Source organism: Microchirus variegatus (genome assembly GCF_963457635.1).
Source record: "Microchirus variegatus genome assembly, chromosome: 12".
NCBI classification, from domain to species: Eukaryota; Metazoa; Chordata; class Actinopteri; order Pleuronectiformes; family Soleidae; genus Microchirus; species Microchirus variegatus.
In genome coordinates this window covers 25,611,533-25,633,900 of record NC_139813.1, presented here as the reverse complement: position 1 = coordinate 25,633,900, position 22,368 = coordinate 25,611,533, and the positions used below count along the sequence as shown (strand labels likewise).

At 44.0% G+C, this 22,368-nt stretch overlaps 2 protein-coding genes across 2 annotated transcripts in view; one reads left to right on the top strand and one right to left on the bottom strand.

The window, feature by feature from the left end:
• Window positions 1–572: 572 nt before the first annotated feature.
• On the top strand, window positions 573–10,059 carry tdrd15 (tudor domain containing 15; the record flags this gene model as incomplete). Its single annotated transcript, XM_083898625.1, has 5 exons — window positions 573–605; window positions 756–838; window positions 4,119–9,728; window positions 9,821–9,945; window positions 10,046–10,059. 5 exons carry the CDS (start codon window positions 573–575, stop codon window positions 10,057–10,059), a joined length of 5,865 nt encoding a protein of 1,954 aa, XP_083754751.1.
• Window positions 10,060–11,830: 1,771 nt separating this feature from the next.
• afdna (afadin, adherens junction formation factor a) overlaps window positions 11,831–22,368 on the bottom strand; it is a 103,293-nt gene continuing 92,755 nt past the window's right edge. The window contains exons 34-37 of the mRNA XM_083898932.1: window positions 20,166–20,300; window positions 17,280–17,379; window positions 13,201–13,285; window positions 11,831–12,127 (exon numbers count right to left, since the gene is read on the bottom strand). Coding sequence (XP_083755058.1) covers window positions 11,947–12,127; window positions 13,201–13,285; window positions 17,280–17,379; window positions 20,166–20,300 — 501 coding nt within the window. The 3' untranslated portion in view covers window positions 11,831–11,946. The remainder of the gene's footprint in view (window positions 12,128–13,200; window positions 13,286–17,279; window positions 17,380–20,165; window positions 20,301–22,368) is intronic.

Genomic DNA, 22,368 nt, shown 5'->3' with positions numbered 1-22,368 from the left:
AAGCCTCATAAATGCTACAAACTGGACCTTGAAAAACCAAAAGAATAATTGAGGACCATTTAAATTAGACAAGAAATGCAAAGTAATTAAAAGCCAGTAAACCAATGTTAGCTTAGTTAATATTATCTAAATTAGATGTATTGTAATTTGATCATTTTAAAATGACTTATTATTTGCAATCAAAACTGCAATCAACATCAACTAATGTTGGTCTTACTGTTTACCCATAAACTCTAAAAGAGAGACAATAACACGTATTCAACAAGCTAGGTGGCTAACTAGCATAACATTGACGTGTACAGATAAATGCATTTGTCGCATTTCCCAAATAAATTACAATTTTGTAGTCATTGAACCACGCGTGAATGACGTGACCGTGACTACGCTATGAATCGTTATTGTTTCTTTAACTTTTAAACATAAACTTATATTGTTAAAAGCAAGAAGAAGAAAAAAAGTACGTCGTCATAATCACGTTAGCCGCTAGCTAGCTTCTGACACTTCGGGGAGCGCGCCGCGCGAGCCACTGCAGTAATTATAGAGAGGGAGTGACGCAGGCAGACGAAGCACACATGGTACAGTCCACTTTAGGGGTGTCCGAGATCGTATTATGGTGTTCTTAAAATGCGTAAAATTGCGTATAGTTTTGGAATATTTACCATAAATGTTTTTTTTTTAATAACCGAGTGGATTCGGGACGTAAATATCTCCACCCCTCCTCGTTATTCGATAATTCGACTTCGAACCCCCCACAGATAGGCGCGACTACGGGTGCTGTCTCGCGGCCAGTCAAAGCTACCTGTCCGGTCACTGTCACGCGCCAGTGCGACAACAAAAGGTAAGAAAAAAATGCGGTTTTTATGACATAAGTTTGTTAATTTTAGTCATAAATATGTCCGGTATCCCCGGGATAAAACGATAAACCTCACCGCTTTTGAGAACGAATGTATGGGGGGAGGAAGCTAAATTGGCACAGTAAATGCTAGCTAAGCTAACACCGAATGTTGTGTGTCCACTTTCTGAGTTAATATTTCGTATTGTAAAAATACATTTCAGTTATTATTAGCATTATAATTTAATGCTAGTCTCACAAGAATTAAGTGTTTCGAAAACTTTGGACATTACTGTTAATGTGTGGAGACTAAATGAGATTTGAATGGGACCATCATTTTTGCTCCAGTTGTTTTACCCTAGAACACCATCACTAACGCAGGGTGATTTTTACCCGAGATAATAAATACACCCAATAAAAAGTACTTCAAAATATATCAAAACATGACAATATATGACAAATTTGTGTAGTATTATTTTATTTTAAACTGTGTCATATCTAACAAAATGAAAGAAAAGCACATAAAAATGTTCCAAAATTAGGGATTTTTGAACAAAACATTAAAAAAATAAAAATAATAATGAAGATGAAAACTTGGTTTTCAGGAAAATCACATACATTTATTTATTGCTCTGGTGAAAACCACCCTGCAATGGTGTTCTAGGGTTAAACACTTAAAGTTGCTTTATTTGGAACCCCAAACACTTTACTAAAGTTGCTTTATTAGGAACCCCAAACATATACTGTTTAATTAAGGCCCCGATTAGAAGATTAATGGGGACGACATAATTACATGTTAGGATTATCCTAAGTGCAAGTCATTTTTACAGTTATTACCACAAACTATGTTAATTTTTTTTTTTTTTTTGCAAATCGAAAATGGGCGGGGCCTTTTATTTTTTACATTGCATTACATCGTCATTTAGCTGATGCTTTTATCCAAGGCGACTTATATTGATCAATTCTCACATCTGAGATTTCAAATTCATATCCATTAGCCTAAGGTCAGGCATACATTTTAGTGATTTTACTTTTATGTAAAGTAAAAGATCAAGATCATGAAAAAAAAGAACCAACTAAACTGATGAATTATCAAAAATAGTTGACTAGTACTTTAGTAATTGATTAATAGTCAGTTTGTTCAGCCATATTTTGTACATTGATGATCATTATTCTCAGTCATTTTATGAGCGCTTTTTTACCTTCCAACGCATCAAAATATGTATGCAGATTAGGTTTAATATATACCGTCATGGTGCTTTTGCTATTTAAACTGCTCATCTGCACCTAATTTTTATTTTTCAGCTTCTGTTTGGGATGTGACAGTTACTGATTCTGCTGCCATGCAGTCGCTATTGTCTCAACATCAAAAGTGAGTAAAACAATGTGATGCAATTAAGTTTTCTTAGTATGGCAACTATTTAAGTGTTCTCGCGGGTTAAAGGTTTGTTTTACACCTGCGTTGTTACTGACTGGTATTGCTAACAGCGGCTAGCCTGAGATGCGTTCGAGCCCGTGTTTTTGTCTGACGTCTTACCTGGAACACAGTCAACTCGAAGGTGATGTCACGATTTCCGATGTAAATGGAACGCCCCATGAAGAATGTTTTCCTCATTTACTGCTCAGAGACAAGTTCTCCTATTAAACAAGCTAGGTGGCTAACTAGCATAACATTATATATAATATTATTTACAGTCAAAACTGCTATTAACAGCAACTAATGTTGGTGTTACTGTTTACCAATAAACTTGTATTAAACAAGGTAGGTGGCTAACTAGCATAATATTATTGAACCACGCATACATTACCTGACTGTGACTACGCTATGAATCATTATTGTTTCTTTAACTTTTAAACATAACTTATATATATAAAAAAGTAAGCCGTCATAATCGCGTTAGCCGCTAGCTACTGACACTTCAGGGAGCGCGCCGCGAAGAATGGAAACGCCCCATGAAGAATGTTTTCCTCATGTTGTTGTGATACTTGTAAAATATACTTTTCACTCTTAAAATGGCTCAAAGAACACATCACACACATTTTAGTGAACATTTTAGGGGAAAAAATAAACAAGAATCTTATAAAGAATTGTTACAAATCACCTGGAATTACTGTAAAGGTGCAGGCTCCCTCTAGTGGCTCTTGTAAGTAAATCACCATTTTTAAGTAATCTAAAATATTGATGGTTGAAATACATACACCATGATCGACTTATTGAGATTACCTTTTATTACAATGCCTAATCAATTGTATACGTGCTATTCCTAGTGCCAAGTTAAAGCATAATAACATTTTAGGGTATTGCTAGTGTAGCATGCAACTGTGTGCTACAATCCCTGTTTAATGCTTCTTTCTCTGTGGGTTTTAAAAGGTAGCAATCAACCTTGATGTTGCATTACTTAGGGCTGGGCGATATATCCAAAATTTATCGTTATCGAAATTTTACGACGATAATCTACGTCATTTTGCCGTTATCGATACATTCGATAATTCAAAAAAAATGAAAAAAAATACAACTAAAAAACTAAATAAAAGTTGTTTTGGGCTGTGTGTGTAGGGTAGGCAGGCTACATGTATCCTCATGTCCCTTTAAGACACTCGGACACTTATATCAGGCAAATGGTCAATTATGCAAATTCAGCGATGACGTCATTGAGCAAATTCGAACTTATCGTTCATTTATCGTTATCGAGGTGAGCTGCTCAATTTATCGTGATACTGATTTGAGGCCATATCGCCCAGCCCTAGCATTACTGCCATCATCTGGGCCTGGTTTTTCAAAAGAAATCCGCTCGGCTTTTGGAGAACGGATTGGATAAAATCTGGAAATTTGGATTTGGGAAAAAAACGGATTAAGTAATCAGATTAGATCACGTAATCCAATCTTGGTTTTGATCCGGATCAAACCTTTAGTTTAGGTTTTTTCAGAACTTTGCAGTAGGATTGGAATCACTTTGATGAAGGGTGGATTTCAGGCCCTAAATGTAATGAAACTTTAAAATTGTATCATATAATACTGTATTTGGATCATGCAGTATAGCCTACAAGATATCCTATTTATTCATAAGGTTTTAATTTGATTTCTTCATCCATCGGGCTACAGTGTTTAGAGTTTTGCCTCCTACAATAATCCCCCAAACAGCTGTCAATATTGACCACAAATAATATATTTGTGTATTCATCGCAATCAAAAATATTCTTGTTTTGTTTTTAGAATTGTATTCCAGAGTTTTGCACTTGCTCTTTTATGTTTCTTGAAGGAAAATAAAGCCTTTTTTAATTTCAGGTCTCAGGATTCTGGTTCATTGGCGTCCTCGTGCACTCTTTGGCCAGTGGACCTCAAGTTAACGCACCTGGACTGGAACCCTGAAGACACTCTGATTCACTTTCAGGGCCAGTACCTGACCGTATGCGACCTGGACTACAACATATTGCAAGACGAGGTACAGAACACGGCGAAAACAAAGCTTGTCGTGGATATCGGAGAGTTCTGCCTCGTGGAAGATGTGACGTCCAGCCTCTGGTACAGAGGAAGAGTCCAAGGCAGAAAAGCCGACGCGTGCGACGTCTTCCTCATAGATCACGGTAACGTCTTGAGCGTCGACGTTGACCGCGTGTCGTCCTGCTCAAAAGACCTGTTCATTTTACCGCCCAAAATAGTTTGTGGCTTTCTGGCAAACGTGCTGCTGCTTCAAAGCGTTCCCCCTCCTGTCTTTGAGGATTACTTCTCGAGCTTGATTGGAAGAAAAGTCACGGGTTACGTTCAAGCCCTCCTTCCCCACAAAGTCCTCTTATTGGAAGCCCCCGACGTCAACAGTGACCTTGTCAGACATGGGTTTGGGAGACACGTGGACACGGAGACCTTCCTCCTCCTGGTGGAGATGCTCACAGAGGTGCCGCTCAAACAAAACATAGAGCCAGTCCCCGACTTGCTCATTGAAAAGCCGGTAGGACAAGAGATTTGCTTCAAACCCACCAATTTGCACAGGTACAAAGACATTCTGTCGTTCTGTCGGCGTAGGCTGAGCTGCGGGACACGAGCTGCGATGCGGGTAACTGCTGCCATCAACCCTAGGTTGTTTTACTGTCAGATGGTCGGTACGAAAACGGATCTTTCGGAAATGTCAAAGGCGCTGGCCGCAGTTTGCGACGACGGAGCTAAAGGTTATAGACGGAAGACTCAAGAAAACGTGGGGTTACTGTGCTCCGTGAAAAGCAAAGATGGCGAATGGTACAGAGGTTTTGTGCCGTTTCTCCCCTTCAACTCCCAAGTCAGAGTTCTGTTCATCGACTATGGCTTCTTTGAATCCGTCAAAGTTGAGAATGTCCACAGATTGCCTCCCGATTTCTACTCAAAACCCATCATGGCCTTTCCGTGCTCGCTCTCCTGCCTGGACAAGCAGGATTACGCGGATCAGCAGTTGAGTTTCCTGAAGGCAGGCTTGCTTGGGCGAGTATTAGATATGGAGATTTGTGGTTTCGACGAAGAACAGCATCTGTACACCATTAATCTGATTAGTGCTAAGGAGAATCATGTAAAAGAACCAGAATCTGCACAAGAGTTCCCAAAACAGGATGTGGAGTCTGTTTTCGTGAGTGCAGATTTGTCGCTTGAAGGTGGTGGTTTGTACTTTGACAAAGTGTTGGGCGAAGCACTGTGTAAAACGGTGGAAGAAGAGGAGGTGCAGGTAGACTCGGTCTTTGTGGGGTACGTCGAGTACGTCCAGAATCCAAATCATTTCTGGATCAGAACACAAAAACGCAACGAAGAGTTTGAAGGGATGATGGGAAAAATGGCAGATCATTTCAGTCGAGTGAAGCTGGACGAAGATGTTCTCGAGAACCCCGCTCTTGGCATGCTGTGCTGTGCGGTTCATGAGGCAGATAAGCATTTATACAGGGCCGTCGTCATAGACGTTCTCGAGCAAGGAGCCGAAGTTCTTTTTATAGATTTTGGGAACACTGAGAAAGTGCCACACACGTCGATCAAGAACATACCAAAGGCGTTTGCCAGCAAGCCGCCATTTGCCATTTCTTGTTCTCTCGATGTTTTTCCCATGGATGAAGGCTGGACCAGCGCCGCCTCCGACTTCTTCAGACACACCGTGTCAAACAAAGCCCTGTCGGTCCATGTTGTTCGTAAGAGAAAGAACAACTGTGTTGTTGACCTCCGTGAGATGGGGGGCGACGGCAAGCGGAGTGTTACCGATTTTCTCATCTCCTCCAAAGAAATTGAATGCTGGAACAACAGTTCGAAGAACAACGCGGAAACGACTGGAAAAACGTCAGAGGTTAACGGGAATACAGACGAATGGGAAAATTACGACGAGGAAGAGAACGTGCGCAAGAGCGAAATCGAGGAAGCTCGAGCTCCCGTTTGCTTCAAGGCTCTGAGCATCGATCTTGGCCGTGAACTTGCCGTGCGCTGCACTTGTATCAATTCTCCAACAGATTTCTGGTGCTTGCCTCAAGATAATATTCCAGCTCTGGAAGAACTGATGGATAAAGTTCAGCAGCATTACTCGACTAACACGGTCCCTCTCCAATCAGGGTTTCTATGTTGTGTCGCAAAGTCAACGATGGACGGAAGGTGGTGCAGGGCCTTCATCATCGAAAAACAGAACGGTCATGTCAAGGTGATTCTGATCGACTATGGCTTTACCGTCCAGGTCGAGGAGAAGGAACTTCAGGAAATAATGCCAGAATTTGTTTGTTTGGAAGGACAAGCATTCAGGTGCTGCTTGTCCAACCTCTCAGAACCCACCGATGTCAAGGATTTTGGGGACTGGCACCTGGAGGTGTGCAAATCGATGAAGCAGTTTGTCTTCGACAATGCCAGTGTGCTAAGATGTAGAACCGTCTCTCAACTGAATGTGAAGTTCAAGGGTCTCTACAACGTTGTGGACCTCTACAACTCCCAAACCCAACAGACCTTAACAAATTGGCTTGTGGAGCAGGGCCTGGCTAGAGAGGCAACGGTCTCAACACCAGAGTCTTTCGTCTACTCCTCACATGATCTGAGTCCTGGACGTGAAGAACAGGTCTTTGTGACTCATGTCGGCAGCCAGTGGGAGGTCTTCTGCCAACTTGAGAGGAACACTGAACTCATCGAGGAGCTTGAAAACAGAATCTTAGAAGAGAGTCAGAAAGTCGGTACAAGAGCTGTTGCGAGTAAACTGTGCCTGGCAAAGTACTTTGATGGCAAATGGTACAGAGGCGTGGCTAATCCCGTTCAGTCACCTTTGCACCTCAATGTGTTTTTTGTGGATTACGGAAATGCAAACATATCTGAGAAAACCCACGTTCTGTCCATTCCCAGAGACTCGGCAGATTTGCTGCACACGCCCGTGCAGGCGTTGAGATTTTGTCTCGCATCCGTGTCCAAGGAGGAGCTTTACGCCGATGCCAAGGAATGGCTCCACGGTGCGGTCCTCAACAAACAAATCAAAGCCATCATCAGCAGAAAGAACGAGGACGGTTCGTTTGACGTTGAGCTGTTTGATGGAGATGTTAACATCAACGAGAAAGTAAAAGAGCTAATTTTCAGCCTCAGGCCTCAACCGAAGACACCCGTTACCTTTGTCACAAAGACCACAAAAGCGAAACCCAAATCCCTCAACGGAGGAAACACAAGGCTCAGGAGTCAACCTCGAGGGAGATCTTGGACGATTAAGTCCTGCAGAAGTACTATAGTTAGGAATGCGCCTCCAAGAAAGAGCAGTCACACGAGATATTATGTTCAGAACAACACGAAAATGAAACAACAGCACAAGAACAAGTCGAAAAACTCTGAACACAGGAAGTATCAAGATACAAACACAAAACCAGAACCACAAGCGAACAAAACCGAGGTTCCTCAGCTCGCGCGTTTGCCCGAGAAGAAGCTCAGCGCCGGGCTCAACGCCAAGTGTTTCGCGTCTCACATCGACTCGGTCGACTGTTTCTACCTTCATCTGTCAGAGGACGAGCCCGCCATCTTACAAATTTGTGATGATCTCAACTCGAGTTCCTTCAGGAATTCCTTGAAAGCCGCCACGTCCTTGACGATCGATGACCTTGTTCTGGCAGAGTACGAAGAGGACGGCGCTCTGTATCGTTCCATCGTGACGGGCCACGAAGGGAGTTTGCACTTTGTGGAGTTCGTCGACTATGGAAACAAGGCCTTAGTGGGGAAGGACAAAATCAGCCCGATGCCAACGCAGTATCTCTCTCAGCCGAGGTTCAGCATAGCATGTTCCCTGTTTGACGCGAGCCAGTTTGAAAACGACGGCGCCTTCACCGACGCTGTGATGGAGAGGCCTCTGCTGGTGGAGTTTGTCCGTCACCGTGGAACTCTTTGGCAAGTCAATGTTGAGGTTCTTGACGGAGAAGTTGCTGTTCCAGCAGCGACCGCGGAGAGCAGCTCTGTTAACGAAAAAGAGGTGGAGGCTCCCGAGAGGTCGCTTGACGTGAAAGAGGAAGCGACGACCTGCGGACTAGAGGAAAACGAAAACGAAGAGGAGACGTTTGAAAGCATCGCGTGTGCTGCTCAAGGTGAAACCAACAAGCCCAAAACACCCACCGTCACATTTTTAACCAAACTGAAGGGGAAAGCCACCAGGAGGCGCATTAGAGCACGCTCTAAATCTTCCGTCAACGCAACGAGACGTCGACATCGCCCTGACAGATTCGTAACTCTGATGATTCGAGCTAAAGACAGGGAGAATGGAACGGTTCTGTCAGTCCAGGATGACGGCAGTTTTTACATCAGACTCTCCAGGACAAGTCACCTGTTAACTACGCTGGAAAATCACGTCGCTAGCAGCCTGTGCGAATGCCTGCGAATGGTCAAAGACGTAAAACCAGGCTGCAGGTGTTTAGTTCAGGTGAACGCGGCCAACGAATGGCACAGGGCTGTCGTTCAGCGCGCGAGCGAAGAGAAATGTCACGTCCTGCTGGTGGATCACGGAATAACTGAGGAAATTCCGCGCGGATCGATGCGACAACAGTGTGGCGACCTGACAAAAATCCCGTGCCTCGCGGTGAAATGCAAGATCAACAGCCTCGGGTTCTTCGCCGAAGCTGAAGAATCGACGCGCGACGCCCTCAAATCGATGATTGGCCGAGACGTTACCGTGGCGTTTGTGCGTTACGTCGAAGTGGACGACCTTTGGATGGTCGAGGTCGTCGTTGATGGACTGTTCATCGTCGGCCAAATCAAATCACTGCCGCTGGATGAAGAGACGGCCGCGTCCGAAGCCGAAGCTCGCAAAGAGGCCGCAGAAGAACCGAGCGTGGACGCCATCCTTCCTCGGCACCTCGCGTTTGCGCCGGTCGACGCCGACAAAGGACACTTCGGCTTCGCTGCGTTGGTAACGACTCCCTTCGAGTTCTGCGTCATTCTCGAGGACTCGCTTCACGTCATGAACAAAGTGTCCATCATGTTGGACGACCTCCCCGAGCAGACTACGTCTCCTCTCCCCGAAGCCCACATCGTCCGCGGCGCCTGCTGCCTTCTCGAATCCGACTCCAAGCACAAGTGGTGCAGGGCGGAAGTCGCGCACGCCGACGCCACCGTGCTGCTACACCTGGTGGACTACGGTCCCAGCGAGTGTTTACCGTACGAAGACCGCGACAAGCTCAAGAGGCTTCCCGAGGAGCTACTCGCGCTGCCAAAAGGGACGCACCCGTGCGTGTTGCGAGGCGTTCGACCAGTGGGAGGAGCCGAACGGTGGACAAACGAGGCGGCCATCTTCTTCCGGGAACGTTTGTACCAGGGTAACCTCCAGATCTTCTTCAGAGAGTTCGTGCCAGACTCTCACTGGAAGGTGGACGTCTTGTCCGACGGCGTCCATGTCGCCAAAGAGCTGGTGGAGGCGGGGCATGCTACATCTACAGATGTCATGCTAGCGCTCAGGTCTGTGTTTTTAATGCATTTCATAATCAAGTGTTTTTACATCTTTACATCTTATTTTTAGGTTTTCAAAATGACGTCTGATTTTGATTCAGGCTCCAGAAGCAGATCCACCGCAGAGAAGAAGAGGAGGATGATGGGAAATCCGACGTTTCAACTGAGCTGGCGGAGGAAGCAGAGGAGAGGAGGTCACTCGGTGTTTTCGCCGGATCGTCTCGATGTAAAGAAACTCGTAACTTATTTTCACAGTGAACTGCATCGCGACGTTAGCGTGGCCTACGTTTCTCACTCGCACGTCTTTGTCTTTTGTCGTGTCGCAGGCGTCCTGACGTGATCGCAGGAATCGCACCGACGACGCCTTCGCGGACGTTTCCTTTTCACGTCCAGAGTCACATGATCACCAGTGAGGTTCGGTTTGTTTTTGTGTGATGCTTTAAATCTTTGAACATCGTTAAAATTCATTGTTTTAATTTAAAAAATATGTTAGTCGGCAGCTTTTTGTTTTTCCTGAGCCGATAGAATAATGTATTTTCTGTTTGAGTTTGAATATAAACAGCTGACTTTACGTTATTTATATTCACCGTGTTTTGTTGGTTTTGAATTTTATACCGTTTGTTAAAGTTTGGTTGTGAGAACTACATTTTATTTTTTTTGTACCTTTTGATAAAGAAATCATACAGTTTGTCCACTAGATGGCGACACTGAGCCATGAATGACTCTGTCCCATCGAAACAAAAGACAATAAAGAGAAACACACGTGGAGGCTTCACTGTTGAAAAATCTGTATTTATTAATGATTTACAAAAAGGCTAAACATAAAACCATTTAAATGATTCAGTTCATTTTCAAACCTAAAAACGAGGAAGAGGAGTTTGTTTGTTTGTTTGTTTGTAGAGAGAAACACACAAATGTCGCGTTGTTTTAGTGACGAGGGGGAGAAAAAAAAATCAATCCACACACAAACGGCAGGAGAGGTGCGTTTGTTTTCTACATCAGCAGCAGCAGCAGTGACGGCGATGACGTGTGTATTTGTACAAACACTTAAAACTCGACCTTTGACCCGACTTTCTCAACCGAAACACATTCAACAGTTAAAACACGTTTGTTTTTTTTGTGCGAGTAAGTTTTTCCCACAAAGTCTGAAATAAATATCTGTAAAAGAAAAGGAAAAAAAGTAGTGTTTCCTTATTTTATCTTTTTATTATTGTCGTGAAAAAAACCAACATTAAATCACATTGTGAACGTTTTTATTTTGAATTTTATGATATAATCAGATTCACACAACTCTGCAAAAAAAACAAAAGAATAAAATAAAAGTAAAAATCACCTCAAGTTTTTGGGTTTCAAAAACGTTAAAATAATTTGCTCCGCTGTTACGTCACATTAGTTTTGCAGGTTTTTTTTATTTTATTTTATTTTAGTAGCCTGGTGGTTTTTTTTTCTACAGTAGTAAAAGAGTGAGAATATTTACAGTAATGTTGTGCACTTTTTAAAGATCCTTTCTCTGGAAACTGTACAATCCTCCTCAGCGGGGAGGGGCGGAGTAGGAGGGGGGGGGGGGTCCTTTATTCTAAAACATCACAAAAATGAGCTGAAATTAAAAAATAATAAGAATAAGAATCCCATGCTTTCGTCGCTACGGAATGAAATAACAGTGTTTCCACTCGCTGAGAGTTTAAGAAAATAAAAGACTGGAGGTCTGGAGAGCAAAAGGGAATTAAAATGTTCACTTCGCTACGTATTTAAAAAATAAAAGGTTAAAATGAGAATTGTTTTTTTTCCCCCGTTGTCCCCGAATAAGAAAAAAAAAAAACATTTTTACAAACAAAAATATAACCCCGCCCACTTTTGTTTCTTTTTATCGTTCGATTCTCACTAAATATAATTAAAACATTTTTTTACAGTGCTTTTTATCGTTATACATCTGTGACGGAGGGGAAAAAAAACAGGGGGAAGAAAAAAAAGAAAAAATTCTCTCCTATTGCAACGTCAAAAAAAAAAAAAAAAAAAAAAAGTCCGGTCCAGTTTTTTTTTTTTTTTTTTTACGTAGAATAAAATAAAGTGGTCAGGAAGTGATTTTTTTTGTTTTGTTTTTCAAACCCCAGCAGCACCTTAACGTTACCGTGGCGATGATGATGATGATGATGTGGGTGTTAAGGTGGAGCTGGCGGGTGTTTAAACAGGAAGAGGAGGAGACTTAAGGAGGAAGGGGGCGGAGTCACTACTTGGTGTTGAGCTCGTTCTCCAGCTCCATGAGTTTACGCGAAGCTTTGACTTTGTTGGAAACTTCCTTCCCCTGAGAGAAGAGACGCTGGCGCTCCTTAAAGGTCAGACTCTCCGGAGGAGCGCCGCCGCCGCCGCCGCCGCCGCCGCCGGGGATCGAGTTCTCCTGCTCCTGACTGCTGCAACACACACACATTTACAACACACACACACATTAAAAACACACACGATTAAACACGGTAGCTCCACAAAGTCCAGATTTCACGATTAAATTTCGTCAACAAAAGCTTGGTTCCTGTTTATTACCATTATCAGAATGATCGCATGTTTTTGAGTGTGTACGGTTCGTCACAACCCCCGATTTGACTTCCTGTTTTACGGCTAGGGATCGGAATCGGTCCGATACTGGTCAAAACTTCAGACGGATGAAATTGAAAAATCCGACACAATCCCAAAAAAAAATCCCGTATTGCTGTAAAAAAAAGTTGCGTAAAAATTTGGCAAAATTATTTTCGCTGAGTCATGTTTGGACTGTTTTTATTTTGGGGAGAACGATATTTGTTACACGGTTGGAGAATTACGTCTTTGAGATGACTCAGCGTTACCCGTTCATAAATGGTCTAAAATGACGTACTAATATCGGTAGATACTCGATATCGGACACAAAAAAGTGGTATCGTCCAATCCCGAGTTAGCGCTAATGTTTTACGACAGTTGTGGAAATGCGACTCAAAATGAAAAATATCACAAAATTGATTTTATTGACCTCCGCTAGGGGGTGTATATGTTTTCGCGGAGATCGTTTGTTTGTGGGTAACATAACTCGAAAAGTCGTGGATGGATTTGAATTTTCAGGAAATGTCCGCAATGGGACCAGGAACAAGTGATTCAATTTTGGGCACGATCCGTAGACGCTATCGCTAATTTTATCGCTATTTGGCGGAGGTCTGCGCTCTACGAGTGCCTCTAGTTTTGTAATGAAACTACAAAAGGCTAACTTTTTTTTTCAAAAATCGTTTTTTCGTAAGTTCGTGTTCGTGGGATTTTCGTCAAGACGAGAAAGAAACTCTGGGATCGTTGGGGGGGGGGGGAAACAAACGTAGTCATGTGACAACTTTTACCTGATGAAGTTTGACGAATGAAGCTAATTTTGCGAGTTTTTTTTCAAGAATTTTGCGTACGTTTCTCAGATTCTTGGAGGACACACACACACACACACACACACAGAGAGAGACATTAAAGTACGACGTACCTCTTTGTCCATTTGTCTCGCGGGTCTTTGTAGACTTCACCTGATCCTACAACTCCTGACGAGTTTCCAGTGTACGCATTAAATCCTGTCCGACGTTCCACACACACACACACACACACAGAGAGAGAGGAACAGTTAACATCGTCAAGACTGCGATAAACGTTCAAAAACATCGCAGACGGAAGAAGCTGCTGGGCGACGACCGACTCGCGACGCCCAAGATTTTATTGCAATTTTTACGTGAAAATAAGAGCTCGTTAGCGACGGCGTCTTTGTCGCAGTCGTCGAGCAGCTTCTCACGTGATCACGTTGCTTTAGTTCCCACAGACCAGCCTAAGCAGAAGGAAGGAAGGAAGGAAGGAAAGGAAGGAAGGAAGGAAGGGTTGTGGAGAAGCGTCCGATCTTGTTAAAGAAGAAACAGAAGAGTTAAAGGGCCATTCCGTAGCAGCACAGTGGTCTGTGGAAGTGTCCGATGGACCCGAGGACGAGGTCAAAGACGGTTCTGGAGACGCGGGACTCTACCATTTTTACGAATCTCATTTCTATGTTTTTGAAAAATCCAGACCAAAGACGCCTTGACCTCAACCTAGTTCACTCCTGTGTCTTTGTCCAAACTGCACCAGAGTCCACATTTTTGTCCAAGAGCTTCTCAACATTCTTTGGACCCTAAAAAGAGTAAATGGACTGTTCCTATTGTAGTTCCAGAACTTCTAACCCTAACCATGAAACCTGGTTTGAGAACCCCCCCCCCCCCCCCACAAACCAGAACATGAACTCATCCCAGCTTTGAAATCTGCTCGTTTGGAACGTCTAGAACTTCAGAGATGTTGTGGAGAATGGTTCAGTCCAGACGCAGACACAGTGACAGAGAGAGGAACCCAGATGGATTCTTCCACGTTAGCAGCTCCGCTAACTCTTTGTGTTTTGAAGAGTTTTGGGACGCGATCAAAAAAAAGAAGAAGAAAACCACAGAAACAGAGATGGAAAATTCGACTTCTTCTGTTTCACACAAAAATAAGTGAATGAAAACAAAAGGATTGTCATCAAAGTTTGTGGGTGTTTACTTTTGTTTTTGTTTAGTTTCCATCTCTGTTCAGGAAAACGAAATTTATTCTTGTGGTGTTTTTTTTTTTGTCCCGATTAAATAAACATGTCGAGTTTTCAGCGGAGCTGCCAATGAATCACAAAATAATCATCGATAAAAACGTGTTTTCATTCAACGTCAGAGGACAAACAGAGACTCAGGTGTCCTCGAGTCACCTGAGTCTGCTGCAAAGCCTTGTGGGAGTTTGTTTTAGTACAAGCTAGCAGCGCTAGGACAGCGTTAAGACAGCGTTAGGACAGCGTGAAGACAGCGTTTGGACATTGTGAAGACATCGCTAGGACAGCGTGAAGACAGTTCTAGGACAGCGTGAAGACAGCGTTAGGACAGCGTGAAGACAGTTCTAGGACAGCGTGAAGACAGCGTTAGGACAGCGTGAAGACAGCGTTAGGACAGCGTGAAGACAGTTCTAGGACAGCGTGAAGACAGCTCTAGGACAGAGTGAAGACAGCTCTAGGACAGAGTGAAGACAGAGCTAGGACAGATTTAGGACAGCGTCAAGAGAGCGTTAGGACATCGCTAGGACAGCGTTAGGACAGTCTGAAGACAGTTCTAGGACAGCGTGAGGACGTCGCTAGGACAGCGTGAAGACAGCGTTAGGACAGTGTGAAGACAGAGTGAAGACAGCGCTAGGACAGCGTCAAGACAGCTTTAGGACAGCACTAGGACAGCATGAAGACAGCATTAGGACATCACGAAGACAGCGTGAAGACAACGTTAGGACGTCGCTAGGACAGCGTGAAGACAGCATTAGGACAGCAGAGACACGGACGGACAAAGGACGGCCACAAATCAGTCGTCAGAGACACAAACGCAGCACAAACAAGACAGAGCAGAGAAAGACAAATTAAGACATTAGACAGACAGACAGAGGACGGACAGGGACAAAAAGAGCCAATAAAATCAGCAGCAGGGGGCAGCAGAGAGCGTCTGGTGGCAGTTAAAAAAATAAAATAAAATAAAAAAATAAGCCATGGACATGGAGCGGTTACAGTGTGAGCTGTTGCAGCCAGGGGGCAGTGTTCACGATGCGTGTGTGTGTGTGTGTGTGTGTGCGACATGCAGATTTTATTATTATTATTGGATGGAGGTCGGATGGTGGGAGGGTGAGGGGTGAGGGGCGAGCTAGGGGGGCTTGGGCAGGTGGTGGTTTGGTGGGCGTGGTTACGGAAGTGGGCGGGGTTACTGCAGTGGGAGGGGTTAGTGGGGTTTGTGGTTTTTTGGAGGGGTTTTGGATTGGAGTGAAAATCAAAGGTGACGTCGTGACGGTGATTTTATTGTGAAATCAGCAGCAGAGATCGAAGGAGGACGATGACGATGATGATGATGATGATGATGAAGAGTCAGCTGACCACTGTCACCGTGTTTGTCTGCGGACGCTCAAACATCGAGTTATTTTAACGTTCCTGTTCTTCGTGTTTTTGTGACGTTGGATCTATTTCTACGTAAAAAAGAGCTAACGTCGTGTTTAAAATGTAGAATTAAATAAATGTTTACGTGCGTTTATTATTATACATTATATGTATATTATTATTTATCATTAGAGTTAATTAACGTCACAAATATTGTTTTTTATCAGATTATATTAACATCTGACTAAACTAACGCACAGAAACTATTTATTTAATTTAACATTTTTATTTGTGTATTATATATGTGTTTTTATAGTTTAATGTCTTAAAATGCATTACTTTGTGATCGAGCGTTGAGACTTAACTAATATCTTATATAATATTTATGCTAAATGAGACTCGTTTTAGAAGGACCAACAATAGCGTGTGACACCACTAGGTGTCAGTGTTGTCTCTCGAACGTCCACAGACAAAGACGTCGGTCGAATGTTTGCGATGATGATGATGATGACGATGTTGCTCGGATTATTTCTGCCTGGCGTGAGTGAAATAAGCCGACGGTTTTTGCGTCTCCTTCCCGTTAAAGCCAACACCGCTAAGCAGAGCCACGGGGCAGGAAGAGGAGGGCGGGGTTAGAGGGCAGGCCCCGCCCCCCTCCTCCCTCCCTCCCTCCCTCCCTCGCGTTTCCCCAAAGCAGAAACCAACCAGACACAGCAGGAGGCGGCGAGCGACAACACCAACAGTACTATGATCGGCTCTGATCGGAGCGTGATTATCGGTGATCGATTGCTTTTTTTCTGTTTTTGGGTTTCGAGGAGGCGGGGACGTGATTGGAGGAAGGAAAAAAAATTATAAATAATAATAATTACAGAAGGAGGCGTTCAAACAAACATAAAATAAAGATTCTGATTCACGGCGAGAGGGAAAATTTACACATTAAAAAAACATGAATGACGACAAAAAAATTTAAAACATTTAAAAAAAGTAAAAAGAGGGAAAATGAAAGGACAGAACTCGTCACTCACTACGGAAGAAACTAGACCATGAAGGAGTGGGAAGTAAAATGAGATGAATGAGTGAGAGGGAGGGGTCTGCGACGAGCTGTAGGGGGCGCCGTGGCGAGCCTGACTCCTCCCCCTTCTCTCTGGTCTACGGGAGTCTACCTTTAAGAGTTCCGGGTTTGGCGGGGAGGGGGGGGCCTGTACTGTTGGAGTTGTTGAGCGGCGGCTGGAACGAGCCGGACAGGAAGATGCCGTCGGAAAGCGGGCGGGGCTTGCGCGCGGTGGGCGGCGGCTGCGGCCTGCCGTGACCAGGCGAGACGCTGGCCGGGAGGTCGCCGTACGACTTCCGCGTGGCCGACAGCTTCGCCTGACCCGGGTGCACGGCGCCGCGGCCGTCGCCGCCACCGCCGCCGCCGTTCCCCGCTCTGCGAGCTTCCTTGCCTTCCTCGTCGTCTTCGTCGTCGCCCGCGTAGGAGACGAACTTGGCGGTGTAGAGCGTGTCGGGGGAGGCGACCTGGGTTTTGAGGTAGGAGGTGTTTCTCTGCGGGGGGGGCGGGGGCATGTTAGTAGGGTGTTGGGGGGCGGGGGGTTGGTAGTCCCGGGGCAGCGGGGGCCGGTACAGACCGGCCGGCTCGTCCGGGGTCAGCAGCTGCCTCTCGGCCTCCTCGTGGTGTCGGCGCCGCTCGGCCTCCAGGCGAGTGTAGTACTCCTCCTCCTGTCTCCTCTGGGGGAGGGACAACCTGTTAGTTAAGCTCCGCCCCATATTGGCGCTCAACGACTGTCGCTATGGCAGAGGATCTACGTGACGACAACGCCGCACACGAGCGAGGGCTCACACAATCTACGGGACTCACGGGACGCTCCGACAAACGCAACCGCAGCTAACTCAAACCTCGGCTAATTTCAAACTTCAGCGAATTCAAACCTCAGCGAATTCAAACCTCAGCTAATTCAAACCTCAGCTAATTCAAACCTCAGAAAACTCAAACTTCAGCTAAAGCAAACTTTAGCTAAATCAAACTTCAGCTAATTTGAACCTTAGCTAATTCAAACTTCAGCAAATTCAAATTTCAGCTAATTTGAACCATAGCCAATTCAAACCTTGGCTAATTCAAACTTCAGCTTATTCGAACCTTAGCTAATTCAAACTTCAGCTTATTCGAACCTTAGCTAATTCAAACTTCAGCTAATTCAAACAATAGCCAATTCAAACCTCAGCTAATTCAAACAATAGCTAACTCAAGCTTCAGCGAACTCAAACTTTTGCCAATTCAAATTTAAGCTAATTCAAACCTCGGCTAATTCAAACTCCAGCTAATCCATACTTCAGCTATAACCACAATTGTTATACAACAAAATGTACGAGAAGCATTCAGCGAACAAAACAAACTCCCATTTTCCGCTGTAGAGACTCAGAATTTGACCTCACCTATAACCAGGCTCCTATTATCTACGAGTGCGTCGCGATTTTATCGTCAACTTTGCGCTGCTAAAACTCGAGATCGAGTCCTGCAACTCGTCAGAAAAACGTTTACGGTCGACGTAAATTAAGTTAGAAGAAGACGCTAATTTTCCCAAAACTAGCAGAGACGCTAACTGCTGCTTCCATCACACTTTTTTAAGCCGTAAAGTTACGTCCATTTCTCTGAGGTTGGTCTTACACTTTTTTCCACTTGCTTTTCTACGAAAAAAAACCAAACTCTTTTGTTGTTCTTGTGGCTAAAAGTGAAAGCGAAATATTCTGGCACAAAAACGTGAATAATCTGGAGGAACGTTGGGCCTGGACCACCCTGTCGACTACCATCCCCCTTCTCTTCTGTGTGTGTGTGTGTGTGTATAAACGTCCATATGTGTGTGTGTGGTTTTCTTTAAGTGGTCACTGTGTGGTTTAAGGCTTTTGTTTTTCTCTCTTGTCTCAGTCGTTCTCCGGTTTCATCTAAAGCCTGAGAATATAATCTGAATCTACTCTAATCTACGTGTTTCTGGTTCTGGTTCTGGTTCTGGAGCAGGTTCACGTGAGCGTTTCCACCTTTGTGATGTTTTCAGATTATCCTCGCTGTGGTCCTCGTCGCTCTCTGAGGACTCACACGATAATCTGCTCTTTTTTTTTTGCCCAGTGGTAATCTGAAGAAACTGGGATTAGAGGGTGTTTGAATGAGAGGGTTTCTGAGTATGAATGGATGACTGAGTGTGTGTGTGTGTGTGTGTGTGTGTGTGTGTATATAACACATGTGAGGAGGGGGGGGGGGCGACAGTGGGAGGGGGATGTCAACATTCCCTGATCGATGTGATGCTTTGATGGAAATGGTAACAAAACAATAATAATAACAACAACAATGATAATAATAATAATAATAATAATAATAATAAAATGAAGAATAAAACCGCACAAACACAACTTCTCTTCACTTCCTGACAAAAACACCGACAACGACCAACAACGACAACACGATGGGAGTCCCATGCTGTAGGTGTGTGTGGGGGGGGGGGGGGGGGGGAGGGGGCCGAGCACGTCACATGACAACGGCAACACGTCACATCAGGAGGGGGAGGGGTGGTGCACAGGGATGAGGTCATGCAACTGGACGTCGTCACATGACAACAACAACAACAACAACAAAAACAGGAAGTAACATCATCATGACATCAGAAAAACAACAACAACACATTTGTATCATTAAATATCACAAATGAGCTCCTGACTGATGTTAAAATATTTAATTTTAATCTGATTTAATCTGGTTTAATCTGGTGTTTGTGTTCACATTTTAATGCCATTATGATAAAAAACACTGAGGGTGTGTTTGATTTGACACACTGGACACACAGAGGGGGGTGGACGCCTGGAAACCAGATCATATTAATGTTTATATCTATATATACTTAATTTATATCATTTATACTTTCTATAACATTCTTTTATCCCTATATTCAGTTCTATGACACCACAAACTGTGTTTTAAAAGTGGATTAAATATTCTTTTTTTCTGCTTTTTATCCAAAGTGAGAAAATATAACGTAAATATGTCGTCAATATGTACGTGAATAAGGTGTTTTTCTACTTTTAGACAAACTATGTCGCATTTTCAAGATGAAAAGTGACAGGGTTTAACAATTTTACGACATTATATGAATATATTATTGGAATTCTGTCGATTTAAATAAACAAACTCGCCACGAAAGCACATAAAATACCTAAAACGGTAAAAATAAGTAGACGATTGATTGCTTTGTGCAATATTCATGTAGTTCTGTTAAAAACATTCCACTTCAGAGCATCTTCCTTTAAGTAGACGTAAGATTTAAGGTCTTTCTTTGCACCCAAAAAGGTGAAAACTTAAGTTATAAAACAATAAAAGCAATCGATATTTCAATCTGAATCAATAATTAATTAATTTGAGTTATTCCAGTCTTTAAAAAATGAAGAAAATAGTGTTATTTTTAGTTTTTAGACCAATTTGATCTATAATAATCAATCAGACATGATTAATCGATCACAGACAAACAGACCTTCTCGTCAGCCTCTCGTCTGGCTCGCTCCTCCTCTCTCCACCTCCTCTCCTCCTCCTGCTTCACTCGCTCCTCCGCCTCACGCTTACGGATCTCCTCCAGCTGCTGCTTACGCCGCCGCTCCTCGTCCTGCAACTGATCACACACACACACACACACACACACACACACACACACAGGAGAACAATGAGTACGACGTAAATCGTCTGATCCACAAACACCATCGCTCTGCTCCGACTCTAACGTTCACCACAACAGAAAACGATTTGTTTCAACGTGACGCCGTTTGATTCGTCTTACAGGAGCTGCTCCAGACGGGAGGAGCTGTGTGCGCACTGCAAACACACACTTACACACACACACACACTGCTGATCATGCAACAACAACAACAACAACAACAACATGCAACAACAGCAAAGAGAGCAAAACAACAACAACAAGAAAACTGTTATTTCAGATGCGTTTGATTGTGTTTCATCAGGACGTGAGGTGAGGTGAATCAAACGCACCTGAAACACGGTCCGTCACCGACACAAACCCAGTGAAATGTGGTGACGACGCACAAAACAAACGCACCCTTTTCTCCAAACCAGGATTAAAGGGTCAGTTCAACCAACACAAATGTAGCCCCATAATATCTCTGTTACACTTATTATGTTACGTTACATTAAATTGAAACATTGTAACTCTTTTCATGGCTGATAGTGGAATTGAAAATAAACATTGATACCAGTGAATATTTTATTCATATCAAAACAAAGTGCTTTTATTTAATAAACAGACCGCTCCAGTTCCACTGAAGGCTAGCTAACAGTGCTAAAGGAGCTAACACAGCTAACGGAGCTAAAGGAGCAAACTCAGCTAATGAAGCTAACAGAGTTAAAGGAGCTAACGCAACTAACGGAGCTAAAGGAGCAAACACAACTAACAGAGCTAAAGGAGCAAATGCAGCTAATGAAGCTAATGAAGCTAACGGAGCTAACGCAACTAAAGGACCAGTGTCTGGAAAAACTGTGTTACTTTAGACTCATTTTAACAATCAGGAGTCACGTAAACATGACGTCACACGTGTCTGTAACGTCTAGCGTCTTTTTAGCACAAATTTTTACGCATCAATAAGGTGGAAACTTAGCTGGTAAAACAATAAAATCAATACATATTTTCAATCAGTGATGGTTAATATCAGTGTGAATAATGAATAATAAACAAATATTGACAGTTATTGTGGTTAGTTTGCGGTTTAAGGTCAGTTTTCTTCACTGTTGCTCTGGAAAAACATGAAATAAAATGTGGTGAACAGACCCTTTAATTAAAACTTACACATTAAAGAGCGTGGGCTTTTCCACAGGCGAATGAATGAATGAATGAATGAATGAACACATGACCAGACCACGTCACAGACTGCTCAGGTGGCAGCGGCGGCGGAAGCTAAAACAGTTTACCCGTCGTGCACGGATCAGGCCCTGATGAACGCAGCCATGCAGGAGCCTCCTCACTGTTCACTCACACACACACATCACTGCTTCACACCTTCAGCTGGACTCTGGAAAAACCTGGATTGGTTTGGTTTTTCCCGTCACCAGCGGTTTTTTAAAAAGGTTTTTTTCGCATTCACAGCTGTGTTTTTAGAGTGAACAGAGAGGACGGAGCAGCGTCTCCAGCTACAACAACAACAACAACAAGCTTCCCAGGTACGACCTCTACATGACCTCCATGACTTTCATGACCTTTAACACCCCCCCCCCCCCCCCCCCCCCCCCCCCACACACACACACACACACACACACACACACACACACACACACACACACACACACACACACACACACACACACACACACACACACACACACACACACACACACACACACACACACACACACACACACACACACACACACACACACACACACACACACACACACACACACAATCACTCCCTCCCTCCCCTGCATGAAACGACAACAATAGTCCAGATGGGTGGAGAGGGACAGAGAGGAAACAAGGGGCAGGTGAGCAGACGGAAAACAGGAAGTGATGTAAGGGGACGGGAGGACAGGGGGGACAGGGGGGACAGGGGGGACAGGGGGGACAGGGGGGACGGGGGGGACAGGGAGGACGGGGGGGGGGGGGACAGGATACTGGTCATTAACAGGAAAAACATACCAAGTCTAGAACAGAGATAGCTGGGACAGCAGTCTG